A 24,795-nucleotide genomic window follows, 5' to 3' on the forward strand; every position below is an offset into this window, starting at 1 on the left:
TGGGTCACTGTCATTCTTCTGGAGCTGGTGGGGCCTGATGGCTGGTGGATTTCTGGGGCACTTAGATGTTTGTTATCCTTGGGTCTCAGAATAATAGAATGACTAAGAGTTATCATCTATCGATAAAGAGCCTATCACATGCCAGGATTTTACCCACACTTTCTCTGATCCTTACAGCGACCTTGCAAGGTTGACTGGTATCGATATCGCCATTTTTATACTGGTGAGGAAATCAGATTTCGGAGGTTATGTGACTTGTCAGACATAACACAGTTCATGTAAGTGGCAGAGTCAAGATCCACCTGGGCCCAAGGCCAGAGAAGCTCCAACTCCACCGGGACCCCTCTCAGGCCATGCGGGCTCCGGAAGCTGTTCTAGGTCAACGGCTTGGGAGGCTCAGAAGGCTAAGACAGTCTTGGCCCCTAGAAAGAGCAATGCAGGAGAGAATACCGGGTTCTCCAGAGGCAACTCAGGATGCCAGGAGGCAGGAGCTGTAGTTCCTAGCTACCGGGCTCACCATGCCCCAGGAGCGGGGAGCCCAGCCCTTCCTCACCCTCTGTGCTTAGCCAGCTCCAGGAAAGACTGCTAACTCCCAAGCTAAAAACTGGAAGGAGTAGGGGAGGCTAGTGTGGGCCAGGGGTCCAGGAGTCACCCCGTTCTGTCCCACACCACTGACAAGCCTCCTGATCTTCACAGGGCCCTCTGCCCTCTGCCCTCACACCACGGACCCCAGCCCTCACCAGATCCCTCATGCTTGCTCATAGTGGGAAGCTGCTGGCCTCTGTTCCCTCCCACATACCTCACCACGTGTCCTGTTTCAACAAGACCCCCAGGATTTCCCTCTCCTTTCTCCCTCTCTGGCTCCAATTTGCCCTCTCTCCCTGCTCTGGGCTCCCACCCTCCCCCTTTCTCACTCCTCTGTTCTCTCAGAGGCAGCAACCCCCTGTGTGATGTTTACACAGCCTCAGAGTCAGAAACGCTGAAACCCATGAGACCTTTTGGGAGCCACATTCCAGGAAAATGAGAAGCCAGTCACAGCTCAGTGTCACTTTCTGCCCCCCCACCCCCTCGCCTCGCCCCCTCCCTGCCGGTGTACGTGTGTGTATGTGTGTGTGCACTAACTGCTTATGACACACTCCAAGCTAACTTATTAACTCCTGAAGGTCCTATACTCTATTACCTCAGCAAGAACTTTAGGAAGATGAAGTAGGGGTGCGTGGGTTGTTACAACTTCTTGCAAATTTTTACAAAGCAGAGAGAAAACAGCTTCCCGCCCAAGACCTACCTTGGCCTCGACTGGCACCCCAGGAGAAGCAGAAGCCAGGAGAACACAGAGCCCAGAGGAACCAGTGGCTTGCTCCTAGAGGGCCTGCCCCCAGGAAAGTTGAGGAGGAGTTTCCAGGGGCAAACATGGGTTACTCAGGTGCTGTCAGGGAACCCCAGCATCAGAATTGTTAGGAATGGTAGACAATAATGCACATCCCTGGACCCGAGCCCAGTCTCACTGAATCAAAGCTGAGGGTGGCAGGAATACGCTTAACAGGCTCCCCAGATGATGCTGAGTTCCACTGACAGGTGATGTGAGGGAACCGTGACCCATGGCTCTTCCCCTTAGAAATCAGAAAACAAACCTCGGCAGCAGAGAGGAGAGGCTGAGAGCAGAACAGGGGAGGTCCCCTGCTGCAGTGAAAAGTGATCAGGCTTTGGAGCCCCAGGTCCACTGCCTGCCAGCTTCATGACTGGCACAAAGTATTTCACCTCAGTGTTCTCATTTGAGAGTGGAGCCAATTGCACCTGCTTTATGTGTGTTTTTTCAGGGATTAAATGAGTTGAGGGTCAAGTAGCCACCCTGCAGAGGACACTCAATAAACAGTGGCTTTAACCAAAGTGATTGCAACAAAAAATCCTGTAAGAGTAAGAGAAAAAGCAGATTCTTTGAAAAAGCCAACAGAGTTGGCAAAACATCCAGGTAGACTGACCAAGAAAAAAAGAGAGAAAACTCAAATTACTAGAATCAGAAATGGAACAGGAGTTTGGGGCGCCTGGGTGGCTCAGTCGGTTAAGTGTCTGACTTTGGCTCAGGTCATGATCTCACGGTTCGTGAGTTCGAGCCTCACGTCAGGCTCTGTGCGGAAAGCTCAGAGCCTGGAAACTGCTTCAGGTTCTGTGTTTCCCTCTCTCTCTATGTCCCAAACCCCACTTGCACGCTGTCTCTCTCTCTCTCAAAAATGAGTAAATGCTTAAAAATTTAAAAAAAAAGAAAAGAAAGAAATGGAACAGGAGACATTCCTGCTGACCTCACAGAAATAAAAAGAATCATGAAGGAAGACTATAAACAACCGTATGCCAATAGATTAGATAGCCAAGAGGAAATGGACAAAATCCTTAAAAACAAAACAAAACAAAACAAAACAAAACAAAACAAAACAAAACAAAACAAAACAGGGGCGCCTGGATGGCTCAGTCGGTTGAGCATCTGACTTCGGCTCAAGTCATGATCTCGGCAGTTCGTGAGTTTGAGCCCACATTGGGCTCTGTGCTGACAGCTCGGGGCCTGGACCTCAGCTTTGGATTCTGTGTCTCCCTCTCTCTGCCCCTCCCCCACTTGTGCTCTGTCTCTCTCTGTCTCTCAAAAATAAATAAATGTAAAAAAAAAATTTTTTTTTAAACCAAACTTCCAAAACTGACTCAAGAGGAAACAGAAAATCCAAGTCGAAGAGCTCAAAGTTGCAATCAAAAAACTATGCACAAGGGAAAACCCAGACCCAAAGTGCTTCACATGTGAATTCTACCAAACATTTAAAGAAGTACCAATACCAATTCTTCACAAACTCTTTAAAAAATTGGAAGAAGAACAAACACTTCCCAACTCATTGTATGAGATCCTTATTACCTTGATACCAAAACCAGACAAAGACATTACAAGAGAAAAAAAAAAAAAAAACTAAAGACCAATATCTCTTATGAATAGAGATGCAAAAACCTTTGACAAAATACTAAAAAATAAAGCCAGCTACATGCACTAATAATTATGCACCATGACCAAATGGGATTCTCCCCAGGAATGCAAGGCTGTTTTCACACCTGAAAATCAATTAGTTTAATCCATTCTATAATACAATCCATAACAAAGAACAAAAATACAAAAACCACATAATCATCTCTATAGATGCAGGAAAAGATTTGACAAACTCCAGCCATATCTCATGATTTAAAAAACACTCAACAAATTAGAAATAAAAGAAAATGCCCCTGACAAAGAGTATCACCAAAAAACCCCACAGCTAACATCATGCTTAGTGGTAAAAGACTGAATGCCTCCCCTAAGGTCAAGAACAAGATTAGGATTTCTGCTCTGGCTACTTCAAGTCAACATTATACTGGAGGTTCTGGCCAGGACAATTTGGGGGGAGGGGGGATAAAAAAAACACTCAGGTTGGAGAGGAAGAAGTGAAACTATATTCACAGGTTATATGATTTTGTATAGAAAATCCTAAAGAATCCCTTAAAAAACTATTAGAACTAATGAGTTCATCGTGTTGCAGGATAAATCTCCAATATACAAAAATAATTGCATTTCTATACACTGGCAATGAATAATCTAAAAATGAAGTTAAGAAAACAATTTCATTTAAAGAAATCCATTTCTTCCATAGAAAAGATTAAAATACTTAGGAATAAATTTTACAAAACATACTCAGAAAACTACAAAACCATGTTGAAAGAAATTAAAGAAGATCTAAATAAACAGAAAGACATTCCATGCTCATGGATCAGAAGACTCAATATCATTAAGATAGTAATATTCCCCAAATCAATCTATAAATTCAATGCAATCCCTATTAGAATCCCAGCAGATTGCTTTTTAGAAATTGATAGACTGATCCTAAAACCCAGGGACCCAGAATAGCCAAAGTAATCTTGAAAAAGAACAACACAGAAGACTCACACTTCCCAATTTTAATATTTACAACACAAAGCAACAGTAATCAGAATAGTGTGGTACTAGCATAAAGACAGTCATATGTATCAGTGAAACAGAATTAAGAATCCAGAAATAAACCCACACATCTATGGTCAAGTGAGTTTTGACAGAGTTGCCAAGATCATTCGGTGGGGAAAGAACAGTCTTTCCAACAAATGCTTCTGGGACAATTGGATAGCCACATGCAAAGGGATGTAATTGAACCCTTACCTCATACCCAATATAGAAATTAACTCAACATGGATGAAAGACCTACCTGAAAGAGGCAATGCTATTAGACTCTTAGACGACACATAGGGGCAAATCTTTATGACCTTGGATTCGGCAATGAATTATTAGGTACGACACAAAAGCAAAAGTCATAAAAGAAAAAAGAAATAAATTAGACTATCAAAATTTTACAATTTTGTGAAAAATGAAAGGACAACCCACAGAATGGGAAAAATATCTCAAATCATATCTGATAAGGGACTTGTATCAAGAACCTATAAACAACACTTACAACTCAATAATAAAGACAGATAACCCAATTTTTAAATGGTCAAAGAATCTGAACAGACATTTCTCCAAAGATGATAAAGCAAATGACCAATAAGTACATGAAAAGATGCTCAACATCACTAGTCATCAGGGAAATCAAATCAAAACCACAATGAGATGTCACTTCATATCCACTAGGCTGGCTATAATCAAAAAGTCAGATAAGCAGTGACAAGGACATGGAGAAATCATAACCTTCATACATTACTGGTGAGAATGTAAAAAGGTATAGCAATGTTACAGGTTGAATTGTGTCCCTCTAAAAAGATATGCTGAGGTCCGAATCCCCAATACTTGAGAATGGGGACCTTATTTGGAAGTAGGTTCTTTATAGAGATAATCAAGTTAGGATGAGGTTATTGTTATAGGTCTTAAACTAACATGACTGGTGTCTTTATAAAAATTTGGACACAGAGATAGACACAGAGGGAAGATAATGTGGAGACATACAGGGAAAATACCACATGAAGACAGGATTGGAGTGATGGATCTATAAGACAAGAAATGCCAGAGATTGCCAGCAAACCACCAGAAGCTGGGAAGAGGAAAAGGATTTCCTCTACAGCTTTCAGAGGAACATGGCCCCGTCAACACCTTGACTTTGGACTTCCAGCCCCTAGAACCGTGAGACAATAAATCTCTGTTGTTTTAGGTCACGGGTTTTGGTACTTTGGTATAGCAGATCTCGAAAACTAATATAAGCTACTTTGAAAAACAGCCTAGCAGTTCCTCAAAAAGTTAAACAGGGTTACCATATGACCCTGCAATTCCACTCCTAGGTATATACAGTTGACCTTTGAACGAGGGGGTTAGAGGCACCAACAGCCGGCGCATGAAAATCCCCATATAACTTTTGATTCCAAAAGAACTTAACTACTAATAACCTACTGTTGACTAGAAGCCTTACCAATAACATAGTCAACTAACAAGTTTTTTACTCAAAATTAGCACACGTTTTATATAGCATATGTATTATATACTGTAGTCTTACAATAAAGTAAGCTAGAGGAAAGAAAATGTTGATTAAAAAATCATAAGGAGAAGAAAATACATTTACAGTACTGTACTATAAAAATCTACAAGTGGACCCGTGCAGTTCAAACCTGTGCTGTTCAAGGGCCAACCGTATACCCATGAGAAATGAAAACATACGATCACAAAAAGACTTGTACGTGAATATTCATGACAGCATTATTCATAATAATCAAAAGGTGGAAACAACCCAAATATCCATCAGCTGATGAACGGATAACCTCACATAATGGAATGTTATTCAGCCACAGAAAGGATGTGCCTTGAAAACATTATGTGAAACGAAAAAAGCCAATCATTAAATGAACACCATACATTCTATTATTCCATTCATATGAAATCTCCAGAACAGGGAAATATGTAGAGACAGAAAGTAGATCAGTGGTTGCTAAGGGCTGGGGCAGGGGTGGGGGGAAAGGATAGAGAGACTGAGAAGTGACAGCTATAATGTACAGATTTCTTTTCAAGGGGACAAAAAGGTTCTGATGTTGATGGTCACAGAACACTGAATATTCAAAAAACAAAAAACTTAACTATCACTTTAAATGGGTGAATTGTATGGTATGTGAATTATGCCTCAATACACTTGTTACCAAAGAGAGAGAGAGAGAGAGAGAGAGAGAGAGAGAGAGAGAGAGAGTGACCAAGAGGGAAAGGATGGAGAGAGGTCTCCAGAAGCTGCAGACCACTGGTTTTTAAATCTGGTCGCAAAGAGGACTCGCCTGGCAGGCTTTTACTTAAATCAACTTTATTGAGACAGAATTTACATACAATAAACACATCCCTTTTAAGCATATAGTCCAATGAGTTTGACAGATGGATACATGTGCATAACTACCACCACAACAAAGATAAAGAACATTTCTATCACCCAAAAAAAGTTCCCTCACACCCTTTTGCAGTCAGTCTTCCTACCACCCCCAGGGCCAGAAAACTACTAATCTGCTTTTTGCCACGACAGTTTCATACTTTCCAGAATTTCATAAAAATGGAATCAGCCAGTGTGTACTTTTGTGTCTGGCTTCTTTCACTCAACAGTGTTTTTGACATTCACCTCCAGTGCTATGCAGAACAACGGTTCACTCCTTTTCATTGCTAAGTAGTATTCCACTGGGCCATTATATCACAATTTCTGCATTCACCTGTTATTGAATATTGGGGTTTTCCCAGGTAGGGGCTACTGTGAATAAAGCTGCTATGGATATGCACGCATTTTTGTGGACATGTTTCCATTTCTCTTGGGTAAATACCTTGGAGTGGAATTGCTGTGTCAGGGAGCAACAGTGTATGTAACTTAATAAGGAACGGTCTGTTTTCCAAAATGGTTGTACCATTTTACACTCCCACTGCTAGTTGCCACTTGTAAAAATCCCAATGCCTGGGTCATGCAGCAAACCAATTAAATCAGACTCTCTGGGGAGAAGGACCCAGGCATCATTATTGCCCCTAGGAGATTCTAATGCACAGACAAGGTCTTGAAAGCCAGTGCTATAATCTCAGGTGCCTTGGGGCAAGCAAACAAGCAAAAGACACATTATATTCACCTGCACCATTTCCTGATGCCTCCTTGATAATGGAAAGAAGAGAAGAAAACATAGGCAAGCATCTAGTCTCGAGTCAGCTATGTTGGTCTTCCAGATTCTCCCCACCTTTCATGAGTTAGGAGAAAGCGGAAGGAATGTAAAATAATAAATATTGGGGCACCTGCGTGGTTCAGTCGGTTAAGCACGTGACTTCAGCTCAGGTCATGATCTCATGGTTCGTGAGTTCGAGCCCTACATCAGGCTCTGTGCTGACGGCTCAGAGTCTGGAGCCTGCTTTGGATTCTGTGTCTTCCTCTCTCTGTGCCCCTCCCCAGCTTACATTCTGTCTGTCTCTCTCTCCCTCTCAAAAATAAATAAAACATTAAACATAATAATAAATATTAGCAACTTTTTGACCACTTGATTTTGAGCTTGGCATTACAGTTGGGTCATCACTCTCAGTGCTCACAAGAGTCCTACAGGATAGGCCCTACTATAATCCCCATGATACAGATGAGCAAATGGAGCTCAGAGAGGTAAAGCAACTTGCCCAAGGTCATGCAACCAATTATCCATGCAGTCAGGATTTAAACTCAATATTCCGCCTCCAGGGCCAGAGAAGACTCAATGGGTCCCAAGGCATGAAACACACCCACCCCCCACAACCCTCAGTCCAACTATACCCGGGACAGCAGGAGAATTCTCCAAGCCTCCAACACAATTGTGAAGGAAAGCCGCAGGTGTGTTTATGAGAGAGTGGTAAAGGTGGTGTATAATATGACTGAAAGGTGGGGGTTAATTATGGGATTTCCTTTCCTTTCAAGCTTAAAGGACGGGATTTAAACCCCTTTGGGACAGGGGAGGAGACCAAGTCATGGCTGGTGCTCGGGACAGGGAAGAGCCAGGGTCTGGGAAGAGGGAAGGAGAGAGATAAAGAAGCAGGAGGTGAGTGGGAGCTGCCCGGAGCCTGAGGAGCGGGCAGTTTGCCTGCCCGGCTGCCTGGTCCTTTCATTTAACTCTTCTCTGACCTGGGAACGGGTGAGCAGCACTTTCCTGGAAGGAGCCGCTCTCTTCAGCGGGGACGGCTATTTCAAAACAAGGAGCAAATCAGGAGTGAGAAAAGCATTTCTCAAAAATGTATCTGGGGATTAGGGAAACCGTGTGGGCTATGCAGGTACTCTGTATTATCATGGCAACTATTCCGTAAATCTAAAACAACTCTAAAATTACAAGTTGCCTTTAAAGTGATAGATAAATGGGGCGCCTGGGTGGCTCAGTCAGTTGAGTGTCTGACTTCAGCTCAGGTGGTGATCTCAATGGTTCGTGAGTACAAGCCCACATCAGGCTTTCTGCTGTCAGCGCAGAGCCTGCTTCGGATCTTCTGTCTCCCTCTCTCTCTGCCCCTCCCCTGCTCGTGCTGGCGCTCCTTCTCTCTCTCTCTCTCTCTCTCTCTCTCTCTCTCTCTCTCTCAAAAATAAATAAACATTAAAAATTGTTTAAATAAATAACATAATAGATAAACAGATGATACATAGCTAGCTACATAAAATGTACCTGGAGGTTGTGGCATCATAGAGCAGGGGAGCAAGAAGAAACACAAAGCAGAAGAAAATCTGCCGTGTATATATACACTGTGCGTGTACTGAAATAAAAGTGGGAGACTGGGGCGCCTGGGTGGCGCAGTCGGTTAAGCGTCCGACTTCAGCCAGGTCACGATCTCGCGGTCCGTGAGTTCGAGCCCCGCGTCAGGCTCTGGGCTGATGGCTCGGAGCCTGGAGCCTGTTTCCGATTCTGTGTCTCCCTCTCTCTCTGCCCCTCCCCCGTTCATGCTCTGTCTCTCTCTGTCCCAAAAATAAATAAACGTTGAAAAAAAAAAAAAATTTTAAAAGTGGGAGACAAATCCTGGGCCATCCATTTTAATCCCTAACAGGAAAGAAAAAACTGGGGACAAACAAGGGCCCCATGAGACACAGGGGTAGGGACTAAGGGAGGCTGAGGACCACTTCTTTCAAGAGATTCAGAGCCGGGAGCTGGAGGGTGGTGTTTGCATGCACTATGGGGTGTCTCCAGTGCCCAAGCCAGCCTGCTCTCTGTCTCCCTTTCTCTGTCTCTGTCTCTGTCTCTCTCTCTCTCTCATTCTCTTCCCTTCTCACCTGCTTCCCACCCATGGGTCCAAGGGCAGGGCCAGAATCATGCAGAAGACCACTGGCCCTTAGCCAGTTGGTTACCCTCCCCAGGCCTCAATTTTGGATCTATAAAATAGGACTACCATGAGTCCAGCCCACATCACAGAACCGAGAAGATGAGTGGAAACGTTTTGTGTGTTGCAAAGATCTGTGTAAATCCAGATGATTCAATGTTCATAGCACGTCTGTTCATAATAGCCCCAAACTGGAAATCACCCAACTGGCAATCAACAGTGGCATGGATAAACAGGTTGTGGTTTATTCATATGCTGGAATACAACACAGCAATCAAAAAGAATGAACCCCTACAGTGTGCACGCACACAGATGAGCCTCCCAGACCTAATGGTGAGTGAAATAAGTCAGGAGCAAGAGTCAACATACTGTAGGAGTCAGTTCGTGTGCAGTTCAAACAGAGGCAAGTAATCTGGGACGGTACAAGTAAGACTAGAAATTACCTTTGGGGGATACTGACTTGGAGGGGCGCATAAGGGCACTTCTGGGTGCTGGAAATGTTCTGGATCTTGATCTGGTTCATATATAGGTACAGACTTATCAATGTACACTTGATGGTACATAACTTATACCTCAACTAGAAAATGTAAATGACTAAAATTACTATGTGGAGTCAGTCTCTGTTGGAAGGTAAGAGGGCTTTTGGAGGGAAATTATGAACCCATTTGCTATTCCTTCTTTCCTGCTCTCACACCCTCCCCTCACCACCCCCCTCCACAGCCTCTCTCTAAATGGGAACTTCTTGTCCCTCAACATTCCTTGATTCTATTCCTTTACTCCTTCATTGGAACCCCTACCTCTAGAATAGTGGGGTCAGGCACTATTCTAGAAACTTGAGGGTGCAACCTAACTCTCAGCCCTCCTTTGTGCAGTAAACAGGTATTTAACATATACTTTGAGGCCCCTCCTCTACCAGCACTAAGCATTTTCTCTCAAGCAGGTCCAAGTGATAAAGAGCTGGCAAAGAATATCTGGAATAGATAACCCTTCTCCGCCTGTGGTTCAAGAAAGGAGAAAGCTGTCTACTAGGTGCTGGTATCCATTTATTCCTCTACGACAGAGCCCACATAGCTGGAAGGCAGCAGGGGTAGAGTTGAAACCCAGGTATGTCTGACTCCTACATCTCTGCCCTTCCCAATGCTCTCACAGCCCCCCAGGAGCCAGATCCACCGTGCCTTCTCTCTGGGCATCTGTATGGTCAGCCTCCAAGGTGGCCCCCACTGATTCTTGCCTCCAAGTATTCGTGTCTTTATATCGCCCTCCCCCCAACAATGAAGATGACCTATGCAACCAATAGGATATTGTACAAATAACAGTATTTGCCTTCCAAGGCTAGGATATAAAAGACATTGTGACTTCCACCTTGCTCTGCCTTGAATTACCCACTTTGTGGAAGCCAGCCGCCATGTTGTAAGGACACTCAAGCAGCCTAGGGAGAGTGCCATGTGGTGAGAAATTGAGGCCTCCTGCCGACAGCCAGCCCCAAATTGCCAGCCACATGAATGAACCACCTTGGAAGCAGCTCCTCTAGCCTCAGTCGGACTTTCAGATAACTGCAGCCCTAGCTGACATCTTGACTGCCACCCCATGAGAGACTCCAGGCCAGAATCAGCCAGCCAAGCCACTCCAAACTTTCTGACCCATGGAAGCTGTATGAGGTAATAAATGTTTGTTGCTGCTTTAAGCTACTAGATTTGGGGGTTGTTTGTTATATCATATTGCTTCATATAAATAATATAGCCCCTCTCAGCTCAGAGCCATGGGTTCATGCTGCAGGAACAGTCTGGAAGGTGGCATGTTAAGGGGTCCAGAATGATCCACTCACCAGAGGGGTAGCCAGCATGGGCTGAATTTGAGAGGACAGGAGAGGACACACATCAACAAGAAATCCCCAGCATGTGCGAGAAGGACTGTGAAATAAGAAATCAGGCAAAGCAGAAATCCTGGCACCTTCCTACCTAGAAATTTCTTACACACTCCATCTATCTCAGTAAATGGAACCACGTGGCCAGTTACTCTGGCCAAAAACCTGGGAGTCATCCTTGAGCCCATTCTCTCTCACATACCCAACATCTCATCCATCAGCCAAGCTCTGGGCTCTACCCCAGAATGTATCCCAGATCTGGCCCCTTCTCACTGCTTTTCCTGCAAGCACCACGGCCTAAACCACCAGCCCCCTTCACCTGGCCAACATCAGCAGCCTGTTGACCCCTCTCCCTACCCTACTCTTGTGCCTGTTCAAGGCCAGAGGAGTCTTCTCAGAATAGAGATCAGATCATGTGGCATGTGCTCAGAACACTCCAGGGCTACTATTCTCCAGCAAGACATGGCCTCCTTTCAAGCATAATAAGCTCATCTCACCTCAGGGCCTTTGCACTTGCTCGTTCAATCTTCCAGATCATCATGTAACATCATCATTTGGGTCTCACCTCATGCAATACTTCCTCTGAATTTTCCGGGGCCACACTAACATAATCACTCTCTAACCCACTGCTTTAGCTCATTTCCTTCATAACATGTTTACCTATTTACTGCCTGTCTCCCCTAGAAAAGGGTCAGTCCCGTAAGGGCAAACACCTTATCTATCTTATTCACTTCAAAACCAGTGTCTGTCTCTTGATGTCAGCTCAGGTCATGATCTCACAGTCACGAGATTGAGCCCCACATCAGGCTCCATGCTGTGTGTCAAGCCTGCTTGGGATTGTCTCTCTCTCTCCCAATCTCTCTGCCCCTCCCCCACTCATAGTTGGTCTGTCTCTCTCTCTCCCCCCACCAAAATAAATAAATAAACATTTAAAAAAAACAGTGTCTTAAAATAAATGTGTTTCGGGGCGCCTGGGTGGCGCAGTCGGTTAAGCGTCCGACTTCAGCCAGGTCACGATCTCGCGGTCCGGGAGTTCGAGCCCCGCGTCAGGCTCTGGGCTGATGGCTCGGAGCCTGGAGCCTGTTTCCGATTCTGTGTCTCCCTCTCTCTCTGCCCCTCCCCCGTTCATGCTCTGTCTCTCTCTGTCCCAAAAATAAATAAACGTTGGAAAAAAAAAAAAAGTTTTAAAAAAATAAATGTGTTTCTTACAAAAAAAAAAAAAAAACAGCGTCACATGGAAAGAGTTCAATAAACATTTGTTTAATGAATCCTGTCTAGAGGTAAGGGGGTGGATGAAATGACCTCCAAGTTGATCTGGCTGTAAAATCCAGAGGACAGAGCTCTGCTGTGTGCTCTGGGGCTCACATCGCCCTTCCCAGCAGAGGAAAAGGCAGGGCAGTAGTAAGAGCTGTGGTTTTAGGGGAAAGACTTGCCAGCTGGGTGGAGCTCACACCACCGGTGGGTCCCATTTCCTACAGAGGAAAATCCTCCAAAAAGCTCCTTCTGTCTGCCTGGCCACTGCCCTGCCGGGCCACCTCTACCCTCTCAGTTGTCGTCCTTGGCTGGGCAGAGCAGGACTGCCGCAGCCTGGTGGATTCTGAGCTTCCAGTATTTTCAAGAATTACCAGGCAGGCTACACCCCCCCAGAAGTCATCTTTGGCATCCCTCTGTCACCCCCCAGGAGGCTGCTGTACAATAGGGAACCCTCTTCTGTCACACCTCCGGACCTCTTTCAGCCCCTGCTCACCCAGACTCAGACCCTTCATTGCCAGTATGTTCATCCCCTTATCCTAGTTGAAGGAATCCGCTGCCCTAAGAGATGGAAAGCAAAGACGGAGGGGCAGGTAAGGATTAAGGAACGTCAGCAAGATCGGATATTTAGAAGGAAGCACAAAGGTCCAGGGACAAAGATGGGTGACGAGTTACACTGTGAGACCTTGGCAAAGTCATCCAACCTCTGGATGCCTCAGTTTGCTTATTTGTAAAACAAGGAGATCTTTCAGCCTGCTTTATGCGGTGATGGAATTAAAAGAATAAAATCAGACAATGCACTGAAGTGCTTTCTAAAGCCTGAAGCACTGTACAAACATCCATTGTTATTAAGAGAAGCAGGTGCAGAAAGCAGGAGAGAAAGGGAGTAGACCGGGAGGAGGGAGGAAACAAAGGTTCTGGAGTTAAGGGTGGAAAAGCTCTGCTCTGGACGAAGAGAACAAGGAGGGAGACGGAGGGAGGAGCAGAAACCCACTGCCCCCACCTGAAGAAGGCAAGGCTGGGAGAGTCAGAAAAGCAGAAGGCACCTGGAGGGGCAGGACCGTCCACCTGTGCCCATTGCGAGCCGGGCCGTTGGCACCTCTGCTACAAGGGCACTCCCCCTCCCCCACCCCCACCCCCGGAGTTCACACACAGATGGGGAGATGCCCCCAGCAAGGCCATGTACCCTGCTTGAGCAAGGTCACTCCGGAAGAAGTGGATTCCCTTGCAGACCTGCCTGCTCCAGGGGCACCCTTCCCCAAAACAACAGTCGGCTCTTGGAGCTACCAACTGATAATAATCAACTACTCTGCTCTTGAGCACCTGCCTTATGTCAGGCACTGGACTGCGCACTTCACACGCATTATCCCATTTTATCCTCATAATAACCTTTTCTTACCCCATACCCTTGAGAATAAAACAGAGGCTCCGGGAGGTTAGATGCCTTGCCCAAGGTCACTCAGTAAATAAAGAAGCAGAGCATGAGATGTACTGGATCCTGGGCCTCAACTGCCCAGTACTTCTTTTTGAGACATCCTCCCTCCTGCTTCCATTCAAGGAACTCCTTCCGAAAGATCAGGTGTGAACGGCAAAGGTGGGGTGAGAGGGCAGGGAAGATGTAAGTAATGATGGGGGACAATGCAGAGACGGGCTGTGTAACAGGTAAGGCAGGGCATTTCCACCTCCAGAGAGCTGAGCCCATCTGACAGAACAGCTGCTCTCCCAAGTAATCCATCATAATCCATTACTCCAAGAAGCCAACTCGTGATCCATCACTCCTCGGTCCAGGCCTGAGAGGATGCAGCAGGGCTCCAGCCAACCTGGCCAACCAGGACCCAGCAGTCCTTCTGACCTTCTTGCCTCAGTTTTCCTCTCCCACCAAGACCAGCCCTGAAACACTGATGGGGAAACTGAGGGCCAAAGTGCCACCTGGCCAATAAAGAGAGTGGGATGGTCTCGCAGGAGATTCCAGGCCCAGGGAAACCCTGACCTCCAACCTCATCCCCACTTCTACCTACCCCGTTTTCCCGCCCTCGGGCTCTTTTGACTGTGGCCCCCATGCCAAGTTTTTCCAGATTGCCCCAATTGGGCCAACCAGGGCTCTGCGCGGCCCATGGGATAACTGAAACGCGTCCGCGTCGTCCTCGTCCTCGTCCTCGTCCTCCTCCTCCTCCTCCTCCTCCTCCTCCTCCTCCTCCTGCTCCACTCCCACAATCACACCCCCCCCCAACCAAGGGAAATGCCTTCAGAAGCCCCTCCCTCGGAGCTTGGTCCCCGCCAGCCACGTTCAGGAGCTGCGGAGACCCCGCGCCGTGGCCCCCATCCAGAGCCCCCTCCCCCTCCCCCGCCCCCCTCCCCCCAGTCCCGGCCCTCGCCTTCACCTTGACCCGGGCTGCTCCCGGCCCCAAAGCTTAGCATAAACAAAGAGCGGGGCAGGGGACAACCCGCGCACCGCCCCCGGCCCGCCGGCGCCCCCGGCGCCCCCGGTGCCCCCCGCTCCCGTCCCAGAACCCGAACCAGTCCCATCCCCGAGCCCCCCGCAGAGCCAGGCGGCCCGCGGCCCCTTACCTTGGCCTGGCATTTCCGATGACAGGAGAAGCTGCAGACTGCGAGAGGGCGAGACACAGAAAGAAAGTTTAGCCGCGAGGTATGAAATGGAAACTCCGGCGAATCTCCTCCCACCCCCGCCCGCACTCCGCGCTTGGGAGGGAAGGAGGGAAGGAGGGACGGAGGGACGGAGGGAAGGAGGGAAGGAGGGACGGAGGGAGGAGGCGGCGGAGGGGGGCCGCTGCCGCAGCTCCCCCGGGCCCGCGGGGTGGGAATGCCGGGGACTGCGGACCCTCCGGCTGGGGAGGCACCGAGCCCCCATCACCAGAGCCCCTGGGGCAGGCCTGCGAAGGTGGGAGAAACAGGAGGAGGGGAGGGGGGGACAGACTCCCCCGCTGGATCCCTGCCAGGGGCAGAGGTGGCCCGGACCCAGGCCCCATGCCAGCCGCGCCAAGGAATAACGGGGGCCTTCTCCCCTTACACACACACACACACACACACACACACACACACACACACACGTGTGTGCGCGCGCGCCAGGAAGGCAGTCGGCACCCCAGGAACCACAATCGCACTCAGTCTCCCCTAGAGAGGGACACACGGACCCGATTTACAGTCCAGGAGAAGACCGGTGCACACACACATTCGCATTTACACATACACACATAGACTCACCCATAACCACTTATACCCATACACTCAGCCAGACGTGCAAACATAACCATATGTACACATATAGCCTCACACACACTCACACTCATGCCCAAGGGAAACCTCTGACTCAGGGACACCAACACACAGCCTGACACGGACGTGTAGACACAGACACACGGACAGATGCTCATACAGGCTCACAAACTTCTTGTCCATCATTTGAAACATACACATACACACACACACACACACACACACACACACACACACACACACACACAAAGGACTTAATTCTGCCCTCCCACTACCAGAAGCTGGAATCAAATTTCCTCTGGGGTTCCCTCCGTCTGGAATGTCCCAGCCCTGCCTGCCCCACCCACAGGGCCCTCCACCCTGGGGTTTGCTGGTCCCCTCCCACCAAGTCCCACAGATGGAGTGAGGGGTCTCCTGAGCTGAGCTCCTACACGGACTTGACCTTATTTGCTACCCACGACCTGCTGAGACAGTGGGTTAGCAGCACTGGTTAGAGAACAGGGGTCGGGGAGGCAGGGGAGCTGCTGCAACCCCAAATCCTTGGTAGCCACAGCCAACTGCCCTGACCTCTTGGATCCACAGTTCCTCCAACCCTTTTCTGTCTTTGAGCCAACTTGATTCTCAGCAGAATGCAAAAGGGGAGACTGAGGCACAGAGGAAGGCCCAGAGTTGCCAAAAGAGGCTCTGGGGCTCTCCATACCAAGGCTTCTGATTGGTCTGTGGGAGTGGAAGTCCAGAGGCACAATGGGTGGAGCCTAGGATTCAACCTTGGCTATTGGCCCTCCTCGCCTGGGACCTTGTTCTCCCAGAATCTAGTCCTGGCCCCAGCTCAGGCGTGTGACTCAGCTGCTGCTGAACAAGGCTTTCCTGACCCCACCAGCCACCCAGCTCAGCTCAGGGACTTCTCCGCCCCTGGCCACACCAAGACGTATCCACCCCTGGCCACCCAAAACAAGTCATGCCCATCTGCTAGCCTTTCTGCTTCTCTGTCTCCCCACTCTCACTACCCCAGCGTGGCAACTCCCCTTCAGACTCCCCAGCCCCACCCCCACGCCTTCTTTTCTGGCCTCAGAATATGGAATTGAGAAAGCCTCAGGCTGAGTGTGGCCTGAGCTCTGAAGGCCTTTCCAGCCAGACCGGCCCCCCACTGGGCCACTACCTCCAGCCTCAAGGAGCTTTCCCCTTCCTCTGCTAATCAAATCCCAGGCCTTCAGGAAAAAGTCCCGGGCCCCTCATCTGGAGGCCTTCCTCACTGTTCCCTACCTCCTTGCAGGTATCACCAGAGAGAGCATGTTTCCCATCACCTCCTTGGTTCCTACAGCTGTGGGCTCCTTCAAAGGAAGGATCTCTCTCTCTCTCTCTCTCTCTCTCTCTCTCTTTCTCCCTCCCTCTCTCTCTCTTTCTCTCTCACACACACACATACACACACACATACACACACACACACACACACACACACACACACACACACACACACACACTACACAGTGCCTGGTATACAGTAGAGGTTTAACAAATGATTGATGAGTTGGACCTGACTGAAGATCTCCCCTGGAATCTATGTACACCCCCATTTAATCATTCCCACCCCACTCTCAGCCTTTCCCTGAGCCATACTCTGCCCCCAATATTTAACTATCCGTTAAAATGGATCCGTTAAAATGGATCTGGGCCTCCTGATCCCAGTCTAGATACCAACAGCCAGGATTCCATCTTCCTCCAGTATCATACTGCATACCTGACAGTTCACAAAATGCACCAAACTCTTGCCTGCCTCAGGGCCTTTGCACTTGCTGTTCTGGCTGCCTGGAACACTCTCCCTCACCCCAGCCGTCTATTGTTCCCCAAGCCAAATCCTTCTCCTACTTCTAGAATCCACCGCAAGCCATCTATCTCCCCAAAGAGGCTTTTCCTGACCACCCAAATTACATTACGTACTTCCAATATTCTTTCTCAGTGGTACCCTGATAATTTCCTTCTTAATACAGTTCACAGTCTGAAGTCAACGTGGGCAATTCCTGCTCATTTATGAATAGTGTCTCTCCCTACACTAGACTCACCAGGACAAGGAGCATGCCTGTCTCATTCACACCATATCCCCAGTAGCTAGAACGGTATCTGCTCCAGCCCACAACAGCAAACAGCAGCTTTGTGCAAATTAGAAAAAGGCTTACCCTCTGAGCAAACCAACCCCTTGGACACACAGCTGAGTAGAGTATCTTTGTGGAAATGGCAAGGAGGTGCCTTCTCACCAGGCAGACCCCACTCTGTACCTGAGTGTGTGGTTTGGAGAGCAAAGAGTGGCTGCTTCCAGGGCTCCCTCGGGTAGGCGCCCTTGGCAGTGAGCAGCCTGCATGACCATACAGGGCAGCCCTGCCTATCACACAGTGGGCAGACACTCCACAAATGCCCTTGAATGGAGGGCAGATGGAGAAATCATCGGGCAACTGCAGTACAATGTTCTGAGGGCTCCCTGCGTGCTGGAATGCAGAGAACTTGCCCTTGAAAGCTCTACAGTGGGGAGCAAGGGAAGACCTCACCCAACCCCCCAGAGCCCAGAATACAAAAGCTCGGCAAACTCAACTCAAGTGGCAGGTTCCAAGCAGCTCTGCTGAGAGCTTTTGACACCTTAGGAGCACCTGCCCACCACTCCCCAAGGAGGCCCTCTTGCCCTGAGTGCCCTCCAGGGACTGTGCGCTCACAATCTTAGTCACCCCTTCTCAGCAACCCCCCACACACCCGGGGCAGTATTTCCTACTCTGACTTGCACATCCCCTCTGCTGTAATTTGAAACTTGAGCATGACATTCTGCTGGCTTCTCACTTCCCAGATCAATGGCACCTCCCGGAACCCTCTCCCACAACGAACAGGGCTGCTTTATACACCCAAATGAATATCATCGAAAGGCTGCTGTGTGACTTCTGGGGCTCAGTCATCAAAGGCACTGCGGCTTCATCCCTGGTCTCTTGGATCACTTGCTGGGGCAGAAGCGAGTCCCGATGCCACGAGACGCTATAGAGAGGGCCATGCGAGGAACGGCCGCAGCCCCCTGCCACCGGCCTGAGCCCATTTGTCAGGCACAGGCCCGGGCCACCTGGCAACTGGATCCTCCAGGCCCTGTCTGTCAGGCCCTCAGATGACTACCGCCCTGGCCGCAGCTTCATGAGGGACCCAGGGTCCAAACCACCCAGCTAAGTCACACGGGAACCCCTGACCCTCAGAAACTCTGTGACATAATAATTGCGTATTTATTGTAAATTGCTAAGTCGGGGGATGATGTGTTAAGTAGCTACAGATAAACAACACAGAAACCAGGGCACAGGATCCCTCAGAAAGCAAGAGGCTAAAGGCTGTTGCTGGGAATTGAGGCCAGAGGCCATCTCCTCAGTCCTGCCTTGCATCCTGGGACCAGCATGCTCCTCCCCGTAACCCCTTCTCCCCTCTCCTTACCCTACAATACGATTCGTCATCCTGTCCCAGAAAGTAACTCCAAAGAGGCTGTTGGATCCCCCTTTTCCTTCCAGCCCCCCACCACTGCACCAGTTCGGGCCAATTATCCTTCCCTGGGCCCCGTCTCCCCTCTGGCCTCGTCCCCCTTCAATCCACAGAACCACAGGCCATTCTCGAGTGCAAACCGATCGCATTTATACTCCTTCTTAGAAACACCTGGTCCAGCACCTCAGCACGCTTATAAGGCCCTGCACAGGCAGGTCTTGTCTTCGCCTCCAGCCACTGTCCCAAAAGAGATCTGTTGCTGCCACAGTGAACTCCCCCAAAGGACATTGAGGCTAGTAGGCCTGAAATGGTGAACTCATATACATCCTCTGAGGCCCAGTTCAAAACGCCCCTCCCTAGATGATCAGGCACTCAAAGGCACCTCCTCCTCTGTGCTCCCAGGCAGGTCCTGTTCAACTTGGCAGCTTGGTATCCTGCCCCTTCTCCTAGCACAGGGTCTGACATACAGATGGGGCTCAACACACGTGGAGTACATTTAAAACTGGAAAAAATTCTCCCCAGCCCAAACCACTGGGACTGAGGCTGATGTTCCAGGGCAATGAAACAGACACAAGAGAGGGTAGGTGAGCCCTACTTTTCAGCTCAGCTCCTGCTGGGAAAGGGCAAATAGGGACCGTGGTCAGTGCTTTCCGAGTGTGTCAGTACAAATATCACCTACGATCCAACCTGGTCCAGCTCTCCATCTACCCACTTACCTACCTGGCTGCGTGTAGACTGACTCTCAGCTCAGATGTAGGTCATGGTCTGCGACCTGGGACAAGTTACTTAACCACTCTGAGCCTTAATTTCCTCATCTATAAAATGGGGGCAATAACCGTATCTACTTTACAGGGTTGTTATGGGAATTAACTGACTCCCTATATGTGGGCGACCCACAGCATAGCAGCTTTTCATCCCTGCTGTTATTATACTGGAGAGCCCCCAACTCCTAGTCAGGAGGCCCGGCTTCCGGTCCCAATGGCCATCATATAGTTGTGTGACGTGAGGCAAGTCATTCCCACTCTCTGGTCCCCACCACGCCCTGCTGACTCACACTCATTTGCCTACATTACCCCTGAAGTTCCCTACATCACTGAGCCCTGGAACAGATGGTCCTCAAGCCCTCTTCCAGCTGTGAGAGTCTGTGTTACCCACTGGTCTCCCCACCAGTCACCACCTGTCTCTTCCTCCCTCCAGTGAACAGCGAAGAAAGCGGGCGAAGCCCAGGTTCCAACCCTGCACACATCCCACACACTGGAGGAAACACCCAGCCTGTGATTGACATGGATGCCCACTCCACACTGTACCACACCTCACTGAGGGTCAAGGGCAGGAATACGCCAACCTTCCCAGCCTGATGTCCTCCGCGCTTGAGTCCTTCCCAGATGCACATCTCAGGATCAACCCCACCTGAGCCAACTGTGGCCCTCCGCAGCTCCCACAGAAGACAGTGGCCTCTGAAGCCAGTGACTCTGCAAGATGAAGCCCCCTGGGGAGGGATCCCATCAAACCAAAGCTCCGTGCAGCCCTAAGAGTCCCATCTCTGCCCATGGGTGTCAACAGTGACCCCCACACAGCAGGGCACCTCCCCTGCCTTCCAGGCTCCTGATACACCAGCTGCCTCCTGATACACCAGCCGGTGGCCTAAGAGGGAGCTGAGAGCCCCATAGTGTAGAGGGGTCCATAGGTTACCTTCTGGGGTGGAAAAATGCACCTCCAACCCCAATCCTCAGCCAGCTCCCGCCTCACTGGCTCACTGGGCTGCCAGGACTCTGTCCTGAGGTGGCTTCCTGCCCCTCAGGAACACAGGAAGCCAACATTGTTGGGATCTAAATGGCCTTTTCCTCCTGGCCTCGGCTTGGAAAATGAGCACATAGCCTCAGTGTGCACCTGACCCCAGCAATAACCGCCCACACCCCCAGTGGGCCTCAGCTTCTTCCCCAGCTGACAGAGTGACCAGCCCAGCCACCCACCTGCCCACCCAACCTAACAGCCCTTCCCTGCTCTGCTGATCTCCATGGCCTTGGGCAGGCCATGGTACTCAAATAGTTGTTCAACATTATTCTAGTTGTTTCTATGAAGGGGTTTTTTTTATTATAAGAGTAACATTTAAATCAGGAGACTTTGAGTAAAGCACATTAACTTCCATAATGTGGGTGGGCCTCATCCAATCAGTTGAAGGCCTGAATAAAACAAAGACCTCCCCAAGCAGGAAGAAATTCTGCCAACAGACTAGTTTAGAACTTGAACTGCAATTCCCTGGGTCTCCAGCCTGATGACCTACTCTGCAGATTTTGGACTTGCCAAGTCTCTGTAACTGCATGAGCCAGTTTCTTAAAACAAATTACCTACCTATCTCTATCCATCCATCAACTACCTACCTACCCATCCATCCATCTATACATACATCCTGTTGGTTCTGTTTCTCTGGAGAACCCCAACTAATACAAGGGATGGTCAGAGGTACAGGCGCCATGAGACTTTGAAGTTGAGCGAGAAGAAACTTCTAGATCATCCCGTCCAGTGCTTTTGAAACTTTCATGCACATGGACTCCTATGATATTGGTTACCATCATGCGCATGGACTCCTTTGATATTGGTTACCATTCAGGAATGCTCATTCTGTACCAGGCTCTGTTCTGAGCCCTTTATGTGTACATATTATCTCATTTCATCCCCAAAGTAACTCAAGGAGAGAGGTGTGTGATGTGTGTCATTTGAAAGGAGAGGTAACTGAGGCTCAGAGGGGTTATGCGACCTGCCTAAGTTCTCACTTGTAAGCGGTAGAGCTGGGATATGAATTCAGGACACCTGGGCTAAGTACAAAACCACCATCCATTCTGCCTCCTGATACATTTAACTCCCACAACCAGAGCTTTTCTGATTCAAATGGGCAGGGGCTCCAGAGTCTCAGCCCCTCAAGCCTTCCCTTGGATTTCTCCTTTTTCCTACCTTCTCAGGCCCCTAAAGTATCTCCAAAAAAAAAAATCCAGTTCCTTTGGAGAACAGTTTAGAACCTCTAATCCAGTCCAATCCCTCTTTTAGAGAAAGGGGAAAGTCAGGCCCAGAGAGGTTAAGCTTACACAGCCAGACCGGAGCAAGCCACAACAAGAACCCGGGGTCTTTCCACCCTACCAGGCTGCCTCCAATGATTCCAAAGAGGTCCTCAGACACAGGGCAAAAGCTGTCATTGTCAGTGAAATAACAGAGGAGAACGAGCTCCCTGAAACAAGTTTTCCCCAAATCCAACCAGTAAGGGCTTCTGAGTAGGCTTGTCCCACTGAGAGGTGAATTGTCTTCCCTGGGTACATCCCACTCTGGGGAGGCAGCAGGCACCTCCCCTGCCTTCCAGTCTGGTCAGTGGCATTGAGAAGGGAGGTAGTCTAAAACCAGGCCCACATCCAGGCCCAGATGGCAATCCTTGGGCTCTGGAGCCGGCATTTTGGTCTCTCCTCTCAGCTTTCAGCCTAGCAGAAGGCTAGAGCCCTTTAGCAAGGCCCTAGACTCCCTAAAGCACTGCCCCCAAGGACCTGGGGGAAACCCACCGTTTGACCTGAGGAATTCATAAACATCCCTCCAGACCCAGCCTCCTTCTGCCTTCCCTGATGAAGCCTAACAGGAAAATCTCTGCTAAGTCAGAGACAACCTTTCTCATACACCTCTGTGTCAGCTTGGCCGCATGTTCTGTGATTGTCTGATGGCATGTCTGTCTTCCCAGGTCAGGGGCTGGGTCTCGGCACCAGTACCTGGTACAGCATCCAGCCCAGAGGGCCCTTAGTTCACGACTGCCAGGTGGATGTCCTTGTGTGTGCAGGAGGTGAGGTGGCAACCTACACTGGGAGACTTATCTAGCCTTTACAGACTGCAACAGAGGAGTTTTCCAGGCCCTCCCACTGGCCGGGGCTCAGGGAGCATTCTTGGTCCAGCCCCTTCTCTACAGTTGAGGAAACTGAGTCCTGAGTGGTGACGCGATCTATCTGAGGTCATACAGCCTGTGAGTGGCAGGGCCAGACAGAGTGCCTGGACCGCTAACAAAGGCCTGGGGCCTCTTCTCCTCCCATTGTCTCATCCATCTGTCTCCCCCACAGGGAGCCTCAGTCCAGAACACTGGTATTCATTTTACAGCCACACACAGAACCTCAGTGTTCCTCGCAGTAACCACCCCCCCAGAGACGCAGGACAGGGTTTGTTACTAACCCCATGGTACACAGGAGGAAACAGGCTCAGGGAAGGAAAAGACTGGTGACAGTCTCACAGTGACCTCTCTGCCTGTGTATTAGTCATACTTATGCCCAAATGTCCTGCCACCTTCGTTCTTTGCCTGCATCGTCCATCTTTGAGTCTCCCCGTCCAGAACTAGACCCTAGGTTCCCTGACTCCTTTCCCCATCCCCATCATCGACCCCAACCCCTTCAGCCATAGTACATTAAACAGTGAAATGCGGAAGGCAGGGAGCAGAAGACTGGTCCAAGCTATAGAGCAGGTCAGCCAGAGGGAGACAGGACAAATGCCCCCATTTCTCTAGGTCTAGGAAAGTGCCCTCACTTTCCATGCCTGCACTTGGAGTGCCCTCAGCACTGCAAGGAGACTGAATTCAGAGCCTTGATGTCCCATGCACCCCTCCACACTCATCACCCTCAGCCACTAATCCAGAGAATGACCATGTTGTAACCCCAGACTCGAAGACCAAAAAAGGAACCAGAGAGCACCACAAACCCTTCGGTTTGGGCTTGGTGAACAAAACATGACCTGGGTTTTAGTCCACAATCACCCCCTTAGCCGGGGAACAACCTGTACAACCATAGCTGGTGGCTGTGGATGGATGGGTGGGTGGGTGGATAAGGGGGTCTGTCCATCTTGTGCCACCTTCTGGTTCCAAAACACAGAGAGTTGGCCCACTCCTGTATCTCTCACCAGCAAGCCCAGTGGCTCCAACCCCGTCCCCAGGCCTGGTGACCCCAACCCTCTGCTGAGAATGCACATCGTAGTCTCCTGTAGAGCTGGGAGCCTTCAATCCTCCCTTGCTGGGCCCAGCCCCAGCCCTTCCATGGCCCAGTCCTGACACCTGGTGGTGCCTCTGGGCTGCAGTCCTGGCTTTCTTCCCACTTCTCAATAACTCATTCAGAGCTGCCAAACCAGCCTGGCAGCTCACTGGCCACCTGCCCTCCACTCTGGTTCACACCGGCAGGGCCAGGCTCCGAACCAGGTAAAACCCAGGTCTCACCTTGGCGGCCTTCCCTTCCCACAGGTTCACATCCCCTCCTCAACCCAGGCCTTCAAGCCAGGTCAACTGGGGAACTTAGGACTACAGACTATTACAGAATTTGCAGCCAGAGATGTGCCAAGGTCAGACATTGAGTGCCAGACTTCCTTCTACCCCACCCCTGTTCTGCCTCCTATCAGAGGAGTGCTGGCGGTCTGGGGTGAAGGGAAGGCACACCAGGGAAGGAAGGAAGGAACTGGTGGGAGGTGGAGGGAATGGAGGCTCAGGGGCTAACTTCAGCAGGTTCACCCGGCCGGGTCGGGTGGGGGCGGTGACTCAAGCAAAATGGAAAACACCGCCCCCAGCAATCCCCTCCTGACTCTCCCGGCTCCCACCCTAACCCGACACCGTCCGGCCGGACCTCTTGGGAGGAGGGTGACACCATGCGGCTTACTTTGGTACTGCAAA

The 24,795-nt window shown here is 49.6% G+C and overlaps 1 protein-coding gene and 2 long non-coding RNA genes across 11 annotated transcripts in view; 2 read left to right on the top strand and 1 right to left on the bottom strand.

The window, feature by feature from the left end:
* Positions 1-24,795, bottom strand: part of TNS1 (tensin 1) — a 225,789-nt gene that overhangs the window by 155,654 nt on the left and 45,340 nt on the right. For all 9 annotated transcript variants that reach the window (XM_086719592.1, XM_086719590.1, XM_086719591.1 and 6 more), the window contains exon 3: positions 14,964-15,001. In XM_086719592.1, the coding sequence (XP_086575718.1) occupies positions 14,964-15,001 (38 nt within the window). The remainder of the gene's footprint in view (positions 1-14,963; positions 15,002-24,795) is intronic.
* LOC147578673 (uncharacterized) lies at positions 10,028-10,964 on the top strand. Its single transcript, XR_015255545.1, has 2 exons — positions 10,028-10,384; positions 10,612-10,964. It is a non-coding gene; the product is annotated as an uncharacterized LOC147578673 (long non-coding RNA).
* On the top strand, positions 14,759-21,818 carry LOC147578674 (uncharacterized). The gene is made up of 2 exons (XR_015255544.1): positions 14,759-15,042; positions 20,322-21,818. It is a non-coding gene; the product is annotated as an uncharacterized LOC147578674 (long non-coding RNA).

The sequence above is a fragment of the Puma concolor genome, chromosome C1, assembly GCF_028749965.1.
Source record: "Puma concolor isolate L17-30 chromosome C1, mPumCon1.1.hap2, whole genome shotgun sequence".
NCBI classification, from domain to species: Eukaryota; Metazoa; Chordata; class Mammalia; order Carnivora; family Felidae; genus Puma; species Puma concolor.